Genomic DNA, 14,085 nt, shown 5'->3' with positions numbered 1-14,085 from the left:
TCAATGAGCTTTTCAACAATATAAGTGGTACTTATTTTCATCAGTTCCGGAGTTATAGCCAAATAAAATTTTAATTAATGAAATATTTGGATCTTAAGGGAAGGCACGGAACATTGGTTCAAATCATTTTTTTTTTTTTTTAATTTAAATATATTGATTTGTAAATAATTATTAACTTCTCATTTAAAAAGATTTTTACAGTGAATAATAATTCAATAACAAAAAAAAATATAAAAAATCTGAAGTTATTAATGAAATAAAATTTCATATACTTTTTATATAAAAAGATGTGTATATTTAATTTAATAGGTGTGCAAGGAAGTCATGTGGTGTCCACTCAGATTTTTTTTTTTTAAGATTAAAATTTAGAATTATCTAAACCATTTATTTTTTTAAATTTAAAAATACAGATAAGTAATCTGTAACTGTGTTTTGGTGGTTTAAATTTCAGTTAATAATGAATTTAATTAGCACAGTGTTGTTAATCAACATTCATATGTTGATGAATTATTTGAATTCTCAAAAAAAAATGATTATACCATGTGTGTAAATATGAAACCGGAATTTTTGTATACCTGTTAATTGTATGAAAATGATAAAAAATATTTTATTCAAAATATTGTCCATTGCTAGTTACACATTTTCCCCATCTCTCTGACAATTTATATGAATGCCACGCTAAAAAAACTGTTGCTCTTTGAGGCAAACCAGTAATCAAGCCATTTTTGTACATTTTCTTAAAGAGGTGAAGCATTGCTCAGCAAGTGCATGTCCCATCAATGCAAATAAAAACTAGTCAGATGGTCCCAAGTCTGGTGAGTAAACCTCATGCGAAAGTATTTCCTAACTGAACATATCAATTATTTCCTTGACCGGTTTTGCTGTGGGTGATTGTGCATTATCATGAAGCAAAATCACTTTGTGTTGCCTTTTTTGATATTCTGGTAATTTTTCACACAATGCTTGATTCAAATCGATAAGTTGTTGTCGGTAGTGTTCATTAGTAACAGTTTTAGCAGCTCATAATATCACCCTTCTGATCCCACCAAACAGAGCATTGTCTTCTTTCCTTAGCAATTTGGTTTTGAAATCAATGTCAAAGGTTCGCCTGGAGTTACCCATGTTCTTTTACAGTTAGGATTCTCAAAATATATCCACTTTTTATCACCTGTCACAATTTTATGGAGAAATGACTGTTTTGAACCTGGCGAGCAGCATTTCGCAAGTGGTATTTTGGTTTTCTTGCTGTCTTTCTTTCACTTCATGTGGAACCCATTTTCCCATCTTCTGGCTCTTTCCCATGGATTTCAAACGTATGGAGTTGGCTTCTCATATTACATTTAATTGATCCGTGAGTTGTTGCGTGCGAGTGTCATCCTCATTCAACAATGCTTGCAATTCAAACTTTTTTAGTGGTCTTCCACATTCTTCATTTCTCACTTCAAAATCACCACTTTTGAATTTTTTTAAACTACTTCAAGCACTGTGATTTACCAAGAGTATGCTCACCATAAGCTTTGACAACCATTGAGATTTTGTAGCAGTTTTCTCTTTAAATGGTAACAGAAAATCAATGCGGTCCACAAATCATAGTTTGTAGGTACAAAACTCAACATGTTCAATGCTAATTAAAACTATGCTGTTGTATGAAACTTGTATTATGAGTTGAAAATCTTTGTTAGCTGTTGAAGAAAGAAAATGGCACCAATGATGCTGTTTGACAGTAACTACATTGACAGTTAGGACCATCTATGGGCAAATTCCAGTTTCATATTTACACACTTGTTGTATATACTGGGTGTTCCATGAACAAACTGAGAAACTTTCAGGACATTATCTACTGGTGAGAATTATGAAAACAGTTCATATAAACATAGGTCTGAAACGTTTTGTTTTCTAGTTCTTCTATCTGTATGTCCTACTGTAATTTTTGGGGTACAAATTAAGGAAAAAACTTATTGGTTTCATGTGTAATTTGTACTGTGAAATAGGATAAAATAGGTCCTAGAACTGTAACTCCAGTAGTCATTAAAATATCCAACGTAAAACACAGAATTCATTGTCAAAAAACAATTTTTTTTTTTTTTGATAATGCGGAATATTTAGTAACAAAAATTGCAGAGAATTTGATTCTGAGAAAAATAATGTAAATACAGCCAATAAAAAGTAAAAAAAAATTTTTAATCTTTTTTATTAAAGCAAAATAGAAAATTGTATTATTTTCAAAAGCGCTAATTACCGAAAATAATTTTTAAAGAAAACAATATTTTAACTATATAATAATTTTCACAGGTAAAATGAAATAATTACATAAAAAACTAAATTGAAATATGTTACTTTAGAAATATTTTTATAAAATTCATTGTTTAGGTTGGCAATACTAGTACTGAAAATTGTACTTCATTTGAAGCTGTTACCAATTATGATACAGGTAGAAGTGTAGTGTTATATCGTAGTGTAAAAATGCCATTGAAGTTTTCCAACAAGGAATATACCAATAAAATTTTTGTTTATGGATTTTATAACGGAAATTCTGAAGCTGCTCGACATGAATATCAGGAGAGATTTTTTGGAAGGTGGATTCCAAATACAAAAACTTATTTTTCAGTGTATCAGCATTTATAAATGAAAGGGTCATTTCCAGTGTTCATTTTCTGTTGAATGCAAGTAAATCATCGTGTTACAACATCATGTGGTTCAGCATAGTTCAAGCACTAGCACAAGGCAAATTTCATGTCCTGCTGGGTTTGTCAAAAAACAGAGTAGTGCATCCTACGAAAAGAAAATCTTTATGGTTTCCACCTTCAGAAGGTTCAAAATTTCCAGCCTACAGATTTTACCCCTCAGCAGTTAAACTTCTGTCATTGGCTTCCAGATAACACCGATAAGGTAAATTCAGTTTTATTTACCGATAAAGCTACTTTTACAAGAAAACTGCATCTTCAATTCTAAAAATAGTCATTTATGGAATAAAGACGATCCACATAATACTACGGAAACAAGTTTCCAACATAAATTTCACATTAATGTTTGGTGTGGCATTATTTATGACTAAATTCTGGAATAATAAAACCTTACAGGAGATGCATACGTTCATTTCTTGAAAAATAATATGCTAGCTATTTGGAGGATGTACCTTCACAAACTAGATAGCAAATGATTTTCCAGCACACTGGTGCAACGTCACATTTTTCTTTAGTAGCCAGAAATTCTTTGAATGGTAATTTCTGAAACTTGATTGGACGTGGTAGACCAGTCAATTGATCAACTTAACACCACTAGATTACTTCATTCAGGGCCATATGAAAGCAATAGTGTTCTCACAAAAAGTTAATACCAAAGAAGAGTTACTCATTAAAACAAAATACTACTGAATTTATAAGAAACAATCCTGAGGTGATATAGAAAGTCACCAGAAATATTTTTTGTGGCAGTGCTATCTATATCTTGAAGGAGGAATTTGAAACAATTACTGTTAAGTTATTATTATTATTATTCGTCGTTTACCATTTATCACTTAGTGTTTTTACCTTTTTTTTTGTTATATTAAGAATAATATTTATTAGGTACAAAAAGAATAATAAGATTATTTTTTATCTGTTTTGCTTCAATAAAAAAGCGACTTTTAAAAGTTATTATTAATTTTTATTGGCTGTATTTACATTAATTTTCTCAGAATTAAATTTTCTAAAAGTTTTGTTACTAAATCTTCTCCTTTTATTAGTCATTTAACAAGCTGTTGTACTACAAGCCTAACAAAACTTGTTTTTCGACAATGCATTTTGTGTTTTACATTGGCTATCTTAAGAACTACTGGAGTTATAACAGTTCTGGGACCTGTTTTATCTTATTTCCCAACTCAAATTACATAAGAAACCACCAAGTTTATTCTTTAATTTGGGTCCTAAAAATTACAGTAGGGCTTTTTATTAGAAGCGTGAAATGCGGACGAAATTTTCTTCTAGCTGTAACTCAGAAACAAAACATTTTCAAACCTACGTTTATATGTAATTTTTTCATTATTTTCACCAGTAGAACATGTCCTGAAAGTTCTCAGTTTCTTCATGAGACATCTGTATGTATATATATATATATATATGTAAAATCTGCTGCTAGTAATTTTACTTGAGAATTTTAAATATTTTTTGTAGAATGTCCTTAAATCAATAAAACTCAAAGAAAGAATAGAATAAAATGTCCAAGCACTTTACTATATTATAAACAAGTGTTTTTATGTAGAATTTTTTTCTTGCAGAAGAACGTAATAAAGGTGGTCCAGGAATTGGTAGAGGGAGTAGTAGTAGTATTGGTGGTGTTGCTCCTTCCCCAAAAGGAAGTTCACAGGGATCTTCCACACGTTCCAGGTTTGCTGAGATTATTTTTAATTATTTATTTAAAATAATTTTAATAAAGAAATTAGAATAAACTTCATTGAATATTAAAAAAGAAGAAAATCATTTGTTTTGTATGTAATTTTTTTTATTTTCTTAGTTATAATTTATTTTCTGATCTTTTGTTTGGTGATTCTTTAAAACCTTATAAATTTTTTATTTCCAACTTGATTGCATGGAAGTTGACTTTGAAATAATAGAACAAGTTAGGATGATGAATATGGATACTATTATCTCTCGGAACACGAGGTTAAAACTTAAATGGACCAAGAATTGGAACAATGAGAAAATTATTAGTTTAAAGATAGTCTTGTAACTTCATCCAACGAGAGGATTCATTGGCATGAGAGTATATATAATACGTATGAATGGATTGTGATCATAGCAAATAATATTGAAAATAAATTATTTTGGTTCCAAATACTATCTTATATGTTATTCTTTTTTAAAATATCAGGTATTTTTTAATCTTTAAAAAATTCTTTGCATTGTGCTCAAGATATTGAAGTAATTCTCTGAATAAGGAATTCCTATCATAGAATACTTCCTTACATATTTTGTGTAAATTACTCTTAAGTGATTTTCCTTTTTTCTGTGTTTCTTTATCAGGGAATGGAAAAAAGAAGATAAGGATGAAGCATTAAGAATGCCAAAGTATCAGGAACAGAAGGCTCCTGTAAGTGTACATTTTCAATTATTTCCCTGTATAGGTAATTTTTTTTTGTGTGACAAAAAATAATTCTTTCATGTTATTAAAAAAAAATGTTATTTTTAATTCTGTTGCTTAACAGAAGGATAAGACTGCAAACAACTACTCTAATCTACTGTGACAGATAATCATTATTTTTACCTGCTGTTCTTTTTCATTGCCCTTCCCATTATCAGTTCTGTGGATGTGAAGTCTGAGCCTATTTAGATTTCCATACTGAGGATGCCAAGAAGACTGCACTGAGTCATGGTCTGTGCATCTTAGATATCTGGTAGCTATGGCTTCCGATGGATTGACTAAAGGGCTGTTTTTCCTGTCCATTGGCTGTTCTACAAGCCTGATCGGCTGAAGTTCCTATCATGTAAGGCTTGTCCTTGTTCTTCGATCAGGTAGATTTTTGTTTCAGGAACGTAGTTGTGCTTTGCCTCATCTAAAGTTCCTCGAGAATTCTTCTCTGATATGGATCATATGTTTAGCTATAAACTAATATTGGCGTTTGCTAACAAGACTTTATTAATGTATGTAACAGCCTGCTGAGATCTTTTTTCATTTAGTAATTTATTATTTGATTTAATTGTGCATTTTCCATTTTTATCAATTATGACTTCTGTGTCAGAGGATTTTGTATTTTGTTATGTTTAAAATATATGTATTCATAACACTTATCTTATTTCTACTCTTACCAGACTTATTTTTAAAAGCTTGCATAATTTAATAAGTAAAAGAGAATCCAAGATCTCTAATATTTCATTATGTATAATATCGATTTCATAATAAAATATGGATATTGTTAAAAAAAAATCAATACAACTCTGATCATGCCATAATAAAAGTGACTCTTTCTTAGTGCTACACAGTAACAATCCTTCGTAACTTTGTTATATTCTTCTACAATTAATCAAAATAGAATTATCCAAAACAGATTTTCATACATGTGAGGAGGATCTATATCTCTTCCCACAGGTCTTGATATATACCATTGTTTAATATGTTAAATAAAAATGATTTATTTCTAATTTTGGTGATTTTTTTTTTTTTTCAGAATTTTGCTGGTTCTAATAAATATGCGTTCCTTGATGAATCCAGTGAGACTGCTGCTAACTGAATCTATATATAGGCTTGTGAATCAATTTAAAAATTAAAAAAAAAACAGCTTGCAACTGTTCTCTAACTTATCACCTTTCAAGTCATACATCAATATAAAGTAGCCAAACCCTGAAAATTTTCATTCGCTGGTACTTAACCATATCATTAGCAAATTTATATATTTAACAGTTTAATTCTGTAAAAAAATTTTTGTTTTTCTTTATATATATATATATATATATATATATAATCATTTTTATTAACTATATCTCTTCGTTGAATTCATTTTTTTTGTACTGTCTACAGTATGTATATATTTTTTAATGGAAAAAATTCTTGCTGTTTATAATTTTTCTTTTACATTTCTAGTTCTTCCTTCGGTTAAGTTATTTATTACGGTTTTTTTAATGTTCCTTCTTTTTTGTTATTAACATTATTTTATGTAAAATAATATGATAGGATAAGTTCCAGCGGAAAAGCTTGAAGCATTTTTTTAAGATGGTGATTTTTAATAATTATAAAAATATATATATATATGTGTGTGTGTGTGTATATATATATATATAATATAATATAATATCTATGAACTGCTGTTAAGAGAAACAATATTGCTGTTATTTCATATTATTCATAAAATATTCAATTGAATACGTATAATAAATAAAAATAATTAGATAAAATGTAATATTATAATTAAAAAAAAAAATACAAAGATGTAGGAAATATTTTTACATTACATTATCTGAAGATAAAAGTTGATTATTTACAGGTTAATAAAGATCAGTTTTGTTAAAATTTGATCTGAATCTGTGAATGGAATGTTGTGCGCCTTATTATATATATAATATATATAATTTTGTTATAAATAATATTGATAAAAAATATTCATATTCTTAACAATTTTTTCTTTTAAGTTTTGTCTCGTTTATTATTATGATTACAATTAAATGCGTGTTCTTTATTTTTGTGGGGGTTATGTGAATTTAAAAAAAAATAAAATTAAGTGGAATTACTTAATATATTTTTATGGGTGTTAATTGTAATTTTTTATTTTTTTTATAAAAAATGTAAATGGGAGTTGATGAAATATTTATAATTCTTTTTTGCATTTTTTTCATCTTTGGATACTCTGTGATCAATCAGTTCATCAGAGTTTAAAACATAAAAAGTATGAATTGAAAATTTTTTTTGCATATATTGACATTTTTTTCCTTCTGCAATTGTTAAATGGAATTGCTAGTTATTCAATGTTTTTTTTTTTTGTAATTGTCCTAATTTGATTGATAAAATTACAAAGATTGGGTTGATAATTGATTTGACCAATTTTTTTTCTTATTGAAAGCAATTATTTATTTTAAAATAGTGTACATTTTGTATGTTTATAAAATAATGATTTTTCCTTTTTTGGTTAATTTAGTTAATAATGTATAAACTGTGTTGAATGAGAAATAATTATTGTATATTATATTGATGTTATTGCTGTTATGCAATACTATATATTATTAATTACATTTAGATTAATGAAAATTAGGAAGTTTTGGTTAATCATTCAGTTACAGAAAGACTTAAAAACACTACATTAATAATTCTGTTTTTAATTGATTGAACAAAAATAAATTGAAAAAAAATTGAAACCAGTTTATGAAAATAAAAAGTAATTTATTTACATTAGTAAATAAAACTAATATCTTGTATTTCTTATTTCTTTTTTAATAATTTTTTATAAGTAAATACGCTTTATACAGTTTTATATTCATACATATATACAGTATAAGCATGATCTATTGGGTCTTTCTTTAAAGAAAAAATATATATATATATATATATATATATAGATTAACTCAGCTATTTGTAAAATGTATAGTGTTACCTTTGGTGGATTTTAATATAGCATTTAAAAAAATGAGTAATAAACTAGTAAAAAAAAAGGTAGTTGTGTATTATACTGAATCAATTAATGTAGAACACATGTAGTCTTCACAAAAAATTCAAGTAGATCTCGGTTTTTATTATCTGGTGAATTCTTAGGAAATGTAACTTGAAGATGAATTCCCTGTGTAAGTTTCAGGAGGAGAGAGAAAATATAACATCAGAGTTAAACGTTTAATGATGAATTGTAAAATTCTTTTGTTACTATAAAGTATGAATTTTTTAATAGTCTTAAATATCATAAGGTAGTAGTCAACTTAGAACAAAAATTATTTACAATAAGTTAGGTCGTATTTCAGGTTCTACTGCAGCAAATTTTGCATGATGATGATGACATGATTTCTGTGTCCTCCCTGGTTATTGAATGTAATGGCAGATTTATTTCTTCATTTGTGAAAAGTTCAACGAACCTTGTATTTGGAAAGTTAGCACTGTTCATGGTTTTTTAGTATAATTCTGGAAGCAGTATTGCTGGTTACAGTTTATTTTTATTATTACGGAGGAAAGAGAAAATGAATCCCCTGGCATTTCTGTTATGACGCTTATTTTGCATTCTCAGTGAAACTTGAACAATAGCTTTAAATCTTATGAGAGATGCCAAAACTTAACAGGCATGTTTAAAAATATCTTTGCTCTAAAAAAACAGGTTCTAAAATCAGAAAGATTTCTGAAAAATATTGTCATGGGATTTGAGAAATAATGGACCACTTAATTGCTTCTACCCAGCCAGATTCAGGACTCAAGAGGGGAGTCCTATTAGGTTTGCCTCCCACACTTTGTTCAGAGTATTTATTCTCGTTATTAATACATTTAGTAAAGGCCTACATAAAACTTAGGCAAAAGCTTCTGTTACAATTGGATTTTTATAGAAATGGTAGTAGTAGATGTATATACTGGCAGAGATTTTTTTTTTTTTTAATTCAGAGAGTTTTTACTGGCTTTGGTTATTTTAGATATAAGCATAAATTTCTATTTAGAATAAGCATATTTTCAAACTTTTTTTTACTATATGTTCAGGAGGAAAGGGTAGTAATTTGGGAACCAATTCTAAGCTTGGAATTTGGAAAAAATTCATACAACATATGTCTGAAATTTTATTAAGTTGCAGGCAAAATCTCAAGCTGTATATCAGTTCCCCCAAAAAGAAAAGGAAATAAGGTTGTACTGAAATTTTTAAGGTGTAAAAAATCGAATAAACCAGATCCAAAAATTATATCCTGTAATTTTCATATCTAATGCAACACACAATAATTTGGTGATGAAAAAACAAGTTTTTTTAGGTTTGACGTATTAGAACTTTAAATGACTAATGTGTATCATAAAAAATAATTTGAGAAAAGTGATGTAATAAGTCTATGAAAAAAATAATCTACTTTAATTGTTAAAAACAACACCATTGACAATTCACTTTTCAACTTCATTACATTTTCTGTAGCCAACCTTATAATATTTTTGTGTTCTTTGATGAGGGCAGCAGAATTGGGAATGCAAGAGACAAATTCATAACATGTACTTTTTGCTTGTGTATCACATTTCATCCAGTCCCATAAACAGTAATCTAAGGGAGTAAGATCCAGTGATCTAAGTGCCCAATTTACACCCAATCCATTTCCCAGTAAATTTCTCTACTAAGAATTGTCTTTATTAACCGTGAAGTGTGTTTGTGCTCCATCAAATTAATACATTTCAATTTGTTATGCCAGTGAGAAATTTTCAAGCATTAAAACAAATTCATTGTTTAAAAATTCAGATATTTTCTCCCCATGACACGGTCAAATATGAAAGTTCCTATTAACTGTTTGTTGAAGATGCCATAGCAAATTTGATTTAAATACAGCATGTGGGTTTTCTCAGACCACCGTTGTAAATTCCATGTTTACACCATTAAGGTTAAACATAACTTCTCTAAAAATAGTTTGAACAGAATAAAGTGGTAATTATTGTCACAAACCTGGAGGTGTTGAACTGTATGAACATGATACGGACACTGTCCACGATCATTTAATATCCTCCATACTGTACTTTGTAGCTGTACCACCTAAAGAATGTTTTCCCTTTCATTATCATACACCAGTTACAGCTTTCATGTTTCATCTGAACGTTAACTGGTGTATGATAATGAAAGGGAAAACATTCTTTAGGTGGTACAGCTTTCATGTTTCATCTGAACGTTGAGTGTGCCATTCTCATGAAGTTTAAAAATTGTTCTAAATACTGTATGGTTCGGAACTACTGTCTAGGGTAACTAACATTGGTATCTTCCACCACAGCTAGAGCACGTCTTACCCAAATAAATGAACACAAAAACATATCAGCATATTCTACTTGAGTGAAGAGCCGTGGCATTTGTTCAAAACTTTAATTCAAATATTGAAAAGAATTCAATATGAAGTTCCACTTTTTAAATTTAGATTTAATTGGAAAAGTGTAGATTTAGTTTAGAATAAAACAACCATCAAAACCACTTAATCCTCAAAAATAATTAAATAATCAAAATTATGTCAAAAACAACTAACCAACTAAGTTTATTATTATCATGTAATCACAATTTAATGATGAGTAGTATTCAAATTAATTTTGAAGCATACAGTTGCTGACCTAATCTTTCAAAGGTCTAAATTTATTGTACTAAAAATAGTTTTTAATTTTTATAAATTCACAACACATAATAATAATAATTCTTTATTCCATAATACATATACAAAAAAGAATGTTTTTACAATATACACTAACATATAACTATGATAACTGAAAAATATAAAATTAACATTAATAAACTAATTTAAAAAATTTCTCTAAGTTAATTAAAATCACAATATCCTTAATTTTGTTTTTAATTACTACTACATTTAAACTAATTTAATTAATTAAACTTAGTGTTAAATGAATTTTCATTAAAAAATGTTAATTCTTAAAAATTAACATTAAATTCTTAGATTTGATCTAATAAAAAAAAATCTAAAACAAAAAAACACAGTTTAAGAGACTAACAAAAAACTTAGATTAATGCTTTATTATTTATTACTGTTAATTTCTTAAAAAATTAACGGAGGCACCTATCCTACTAAGGATAGGTGCCTCCTTAGCGCATAGCTGTGTTGAGGTCACAATCAGTTCTTAAAATAATCAGTTGATACGGATGCTAACAAGTTTCTCTAATAAAAATACAAAGAGTCATTTAATAACCTAAGAAAATTACACATAATAGAACTTTACCTTCAATGTTTACACGATTACTTAACGACTTATTTAACACTTACTCATAACTTAATTATGATTATTCAATGACTAATAAATTAGTGTCACTCAATGAAAAATGAAAAATTTAGTTTGTTTTTGATAATAAATATTGATTTTTTTTTTCATAGGTATCAATTTTTTCATAATTTACTACAAGTTATAAGATTTACACATTCATTTAGTCGTTTAACATAGTTATTGCATTTCAAACTAAAAAATGTTATCCATTTTTTTTTTTGTTTTTACATTAATATCATAAAAACTACAGGATTTACAGTTCTGGGACCTGTTTTATTTGATTTTTTAGGTAAAAAAACATAAGAAACCACCAAGTAATTCCAGTATGACTTATTTCATTTCTCCAGGGGAATTGAAATACGGACAAAAGTTTCTTTGCTAGCAAAAAATGCAACAAAGCATTTTCAGACATAAGTATGTATGAACTTTTTTCCTTATTCCAAGCTATAGAATCTGTATTCAAATTATTTCCCTTATCTTCTGAATCACTTTATATTTAAAAATGAGGTAAATTGAAATGCTAAACATTAATTGGACAGTGACATTTTATAGGAAATTAACCACACATCTCAGGAATGGTTGATCTGAGACTACAAAACTACACTTAATTTACATTCATACACATCATCCTCTAAAGTAATACTTTACAGTGGTTCCGGAGGCTAAATAGAAAAAGAATTATACATAATTATAATAAGTAGCAGATTTATTTAGATTTGATCAAAATTTAAACTACAAACCTAAATGATGCATACAGTTTTATTTTCAATTTCTCCAAACAAATGTTTCAAGTGCACCTTAGTAGTGGGTAGCAGTACACAAGCTGTTCAGTGGCAGATCAGCCTAAGCTATTGCTCCTGCCAATGGTTCAGGAAACTGGAGCATGGTAGGACACCAATGTGCAAGAACCATGATGTTACTCAAGAGGATGGTCTATAATACAACAGTAATGCAGATCAAATTATAATTTTTACTGTTTATTTTGCTTTTAGTTTAGAACAGTTAAAGTTTCAGTTTGTATAATTTTACTAAAATCTCACTAGATAAGTTTCGAGGTCTATAATCTATAATAAAGAAAATTATGTGCTGTTGCTGTGCCCCTATGGTATGACATGAGTCTATAAATCATTATTCATTATGATGATTGCTCTACTAATCTCTTACAGATTCCTCATGGAGAAAGCTTACAAATTCTGAAGTGATCACTAAAGTGGGATGATATTGATATTCAAAGATTAACATGTTCAGCACAACACAGGAATCACCAGTCATGTTAATTACTTTTAGCATAGCTTACCTTTACTGTACCATAATTTTTATTGTAATTTTTTTTTAAAGGCAAATAATACAAAAAGAAACAAAGGTAAACTTTAAATAACCAAATATAAAAACCATTATGATGAAATGAGATATCCATGATGCGTTGTTTGTAGCGATCATAATATTAATAGCTGGCAGGAGTGGAATCTGTTTATATGCTGGAATAAGGACTATATCTTAGAAAAAAATTCTACTTTTTCAGTGTTTTAAAACTGTTATTTTTATATATATTTTTTCATAGGTCTATTAATGACAAGGAATAGGCCATCTACAGAAAGGGCTTCTTTTTATTGATTGAACAAAATACAGCCTAAAAGCAGTTTTACTCCATGATGGAAACAAGAAGCATCCATTTCAATGAAACATAATGGTTACACAATTCTCATTGCAAACAGCTTAACTTGCAAGTTTATGATGTCACCTGGTAATGATGGATGACTACTAGTTTTTTTTTAAAAAAAAGATTGACCTGCTGCATAAAGGAAAAAATAAAATTTGTTTTGTATATGTTAACATACATTTAATGATAATTAAAAAAGATTCTTATTAAATTGAGTCTGATTATTTTTTTATGACTTACTAATATCTCTCAGAAAAACTATGTCAACCATTTTGCAGTTATTTTTAGTTAAATTGTTTAGTCCAGTGTTGTAAATACCACACAACATTCTCAGTAGATTTATGACACTGGTTCAAGAAATGCAACTCTTGTATTAGTTTTTTGGATTTCTCTATATCCGATCAGTGTGTTTGTATCTTGATCATGAGCTTTATTAAATTTCAGTTAGGTAAATTATTATTTACAACAGAAGAATTCTGTGGTGGTATATTTGTTGAAGGGACAACTGCTGTGAAATCATTTTGCCTGTTGTAATTACCTTAAGCTTTTATGTCAACTCTAACCTAATATTCTGACAATATATACAGGTAAAACTGAATTATTACTTTCGTAGTCATTAAATTCATGCAAAAATCAATAGAATGTCTGTTTTCATTAACAATAAATATTTATTTGAAAAAAAAAAACTAAAAACTTAGGCTACAGAAGCACGTAACGCTTAACACCACCAAATGGCATAACTTCAACCTGTAGCATACTTAAAATTATTAAACTTCAGAAGTTCACTGAAGACAGCATATTCTCTGACCCTGCAGTTCATGATTGTAGAGGGAAGAATACAATTCAATTTTTAAGTTTCAGGTTTTGTAAAGACAATTTAATAAGATAGTTAATTTAATTGATAGTAATATCTTGCCAATTATTAGATTGTTCTTTGTATTCTCTGAAGAAAGTTCAAAGTAGTATTTAATTCTCTTTGGCCTTCAAACATTACTTTAGACATATCTTGAACAATATTGATAACAGTAATAAAATAAAATCTTTTTACTTTA

General features: G+C 28.0%; 1 protein-coding gene across 2 annotated transcripts in view; it reads left to right on the top strand.

Moving 5' to 3' along the window:
- The window catches only part of eIF4B (eukaryotic translation initiation factor 4B), a 61,703-nt gene extending 48,459 nt beyond the window's left edge, over positions 1-13,244 (top strand). The window contains exons 10-13 of one of the 2 annotated variants that reach the window (XR_012757654.1): positions 4,256-4,364; positions 5,001-5,067; positions 6,143-6,335; positions 12,935-13,244. Coding sequence is in view for 1 of the 2 variants with exons in the window: in XM_075375049.1 (XP_075231164.1) it covers positions 4,256-4,364; positions 5,001-5,067; positions 6,143-6,205 (239 nt within the window). In the remaining variant the exon portion in view is untranslated. Of the gene's footprint in view, positions 1-4,255; positions 4,365-5,000; positions 5,068-6,142; positions 8,294-12,934 lie in introns of those variants that run through there. The other variant, XM_075375049.1, reaches the window with a different exon arrangement.
- Positions 13,245-14,085: the final 841 nt, after the last annotated feature.

The sequence above is a fragment of the Lycorma delicatula genome, chromosome 9 (genome assembly GCF_047948215.1).
Source record: "Lycorma delicatula isolate Av1 chromosome 9, ASM4794821v1, whole genome shotgun sequence".
Taxonomy (NCBI): domain Eukaryota; kingdom Metazoa; phylum Arthropoda; class Insecta; order Hemiptera; family Fulgoridae; genus Lycorma; species Lycorma delicatula.
This window is presented reverse-complemented; position numbering and strand designations above follow the sequence as displayed.